This window comes from Thamnophis sirtalis, unplaced genomic scaffold, assembly GCF_051295495.1.
Source record: "Thamnophis sirtalis isolate CommonGarterSnake01/CBP01778 unplaced genomic scaffold, rThaSir2_p1.2 scaffold_10, whole genome shotgun sequence".
Lineage (NCBI taxonomy): Eukaryota > Metazoa > Chordata > Lepidosauria > Squamata > Natricidae > Thamnophis > Thamnophis sirtalis.
In genome coordinates this window covers 37,037,972-37,040,925 of record NW_028261390.1, presented here as the reverse complement: position 1 = coordinate 37,040,925, position 2,954 = coordinate 37,037,972, and the positions used below count along the sequence as shown (strand labels likewise).

At 38.6% G+C, this 2,954-nt stretch overlaps 1 protein-coding gene across 1 annotated transcript; it reads left to right on the top strand.

The window, feature by feature from the left end:
- The first annotated feature begins 378 nt into the window (after positions 1 to 378).
- Positions 379 to 2,590, top strand: LOC148043853 (zinc finger protein 862-like). The gene has a single exon (XM_087723783.1). The coding sequence runs from the start codon at positions 542 to 544 to the stop codon at positions 2,549 to 2,551; it is 2,010 nt and encodes a 669-aa protein (XP_087579909.1). The 5' UTR covers positions 379 to 541; the 3' UTR covers positions 2,552 to 2,590.
- The last annotated feature ends 364 nt before the right edge of the window (positions 2,591 to 2,954 follow it).

The window sequence follows — 2,954 nt, the reverse complement described above, 5'->3', positions numbered from 1 at the left end:
AAAAGGAAAGTGTTTTTTTCTCTTATTTGGTTATGGTAGAGCCATTTTAACAATCTATATTTGCAAGTAGTATGCAGTTTTGCAGTAGTAGTAGGTTACTGAAACCCTCTGTACAGAAAGGAGCAAATTCCCACAAATTTTTAAACAATCAACAAGCATTGTTGAACATGAGGCAATAAATCCTTGAGTTTACAAATTAACGATGGAAGAAAACTCTTAGATGTGAATGAGACTTTAATTATGGTGATTTTAATAATTTTACTCATTTAAAATAGCAAATTGCATATAATACATTCACAGAAGCATACAGTGTATAGACAACTTTTGCAATTGAATGTTAACTCATTAAAATGAAGTATATCAAGTAAAATTCATTAAAATGAAGTATATCAAACATTTACTATTTTAATATTAGTGGTATTAAGTGCCATTTATATATTCATTTCAAAGCTCTTTTTTATTTAATCCAAAATGAATTTGAAAAGATAATTGTAATAATTGATAAACCCTAACCCTATAGGTACATCATCAGTCAGTGCTGATGTCAAAACGTAAAGCTGGAGTAAATGTTGTTATGAAGAAAAAGTGCAGCTGGAAGTTTAAACTAGAATGGTTGGAAGAGTTAGTAGAAACTGAACTGCCAACTTCGTCTAGAAAACAGTTAACAAAACTGGGTGATATCTTCACTTATTGTGAAAGTAGTGATGACATTGTTTGCCAAATATGCCAAGAAGCTTGTACAGGTGGCACATTCGCCACTGGAAAACAATGGAACGATTGGAAAATTGATTATTTGAAATGTCATATCAATCAGAAGATTCACCTGGATTCGATCACTAAACTACGATGCCAGAAATCTGGAGGGCTGCCGAGGCTACTGACTGAAAGTGCAGAAGACAAAGCAAACAGAAAAGAAGTTTCACTGCGCAGAAATGCCAATGCTGATGAAGTCAAAATTTTGATTGATAATGTGTTGCTGGCCATAAACATGAATGTGTCAATGTTATCAGTCAAAGCCATACATGATCACATAGGCAAGTATGTGTCCATTCCAGAGAGCTGGCGCAGCAAGAATTATGGCTTTGAGTTTGTGGAGTGCATCAATGCAGTTGTTCAGAAAGAAGTCATGCATGATCTATGTAATGCCAGTTGTCATACTCTTATTGCTGATGAAAGCACCGATGTATCAGTCACCAAAATGTTGATTTTGTATGCGAAATTCTGCCTGTCTAATGCTGCAATTTATAAGACCGTGTTTGCAGGAATTTTACAGTTGTCAACATGCGACAGCACAGCAATCACAGCAGCCATAAAAGAGTTCTATGCTACAAACAACATCAATCTTCAAAAGATGGTAATGTTTACGTCAGACGGTGCGTCTGTGATGCTGGGTAAGCATAATGGTGTGGCTGCTCAGCTTCGTCGAGATATATCCCATTTGGTTGAACAGCACTGTGTGGCACATCGAGAAGACCTGGGGATTGATGATGCATGTAAACACGTCTCACTTATGAAAGACATTGAGACTTTACTGCGCACTGTGTACACTCTATTCTGCCGCTCTTCTGTGAAGAAAACGGCATTTGCAGAACTAGCAGAAGTTCTTGACTGTGAAGCAGTAGCCTTCAGACCGTTGAATGAAGTACGATGGCTTTCCAGAAATTTTGCCTTGCGAGCACTAATGAAAAACATTACAGTTTTGCTTGAGTACTGTAAAGAGCAAGCAGAATCACACAGTGACCCAGTATGTAAATATTGTTACAGAAAGTTGACGGATCCACAGATTCTTGCTGCATTGATTGTGTTTGACGACGTTGTTCGCGAATTAGCCGAGTTGAACAAGTTGTTGCAAAGAAGCAACCTGACACCAATAGAAGCCGTTCAGTTTGTGAAGGCCAGAATAGCCAAACTTCGCCTGCAGTATTTAGGTGAAACGGTTTACTGGAATAACGAAGCTCGCGAATATATGGAGAGCAACCCAGACATTGACACGGCTCCTATACTCAGATTTATTGAACGTTTGTGCTTGCATCTTGACAGTCGTTTTCCAGACAATGAGCTGACAGATTGGAATATATTCGAAACTGCTGCTCTGCTGTCCAATGTGAATTCTTTTAATTTTGGGAAAACTGAGATTGCAACTCTGGTTGGAAAATACCAGCATTTCTTTGACGATTTGGATGAAGTCAGCATCACATCAGCTGTACAATCACAATATCGTGACTTCAGATTTCTGGTGTCAGAGAAATTCAAGTCTGGATTAATGCACTCATTTGATGATGTAGTTCAGTTTGTACTAAGAGAGCAACAGTTTGGATTGCTGTCACGTCTGCTGGACATCTGCGCAACATTCCAAGCATCAAGCGCCGATTGTGAGCGAGGTTTCAGCTTGATGAATGCCATCAAGACCAAAGTTCGCAATCGGCTGCAAACTGAGTACTTGGATATGCTGATGCGAATCCGATTTTACCAGACTTCAGTGGTGCAGATTGATCTTGACAAAGTGTACTCGGAATGGTTGTTAAAGAAAGACAGACGTGAGAAACTTTAAGATGAGATAGACTTTCAGTGAATAACAGTGTACATTACCGTAAACACTATACATAATTTTAATATTTTAATAATATAAGTGATACTGATATATAACACTTTTAATTAAACGTGTATCTTGAATAAATATAACTTTGACTTTCAAATAACACTGATTTCGTTGTTGTCTTGGTGAAATCTGTTAAAAAAATTCAGGTGCTCAGGCATGAAAATGTGCCGCTCAAACACTATACTTTTCCGCTCACACTGAAAAAAAATTAGAGGGAACATTGGAGGTGACGCTTCACCAGGGATCCCTAGAGCACCCAGACCCGGAGTGGCTCCATCTGACCGTCTGGCGCTTGAGCGGGAACAACTGAGACAGGCTCAGTTCTCTGAGGAGGTCATCAAGGTGGTAGAGGCAT

Excerpts from the sequence above, each read along its gene's own strand:
- LOC148043853 (XM_087723783.1), top strand. The coding sequence starts at position 542 with ATGTCAAAACGTAAAGCTGGAGTAAATGTTGTTATGAAGAAAAAGTGC.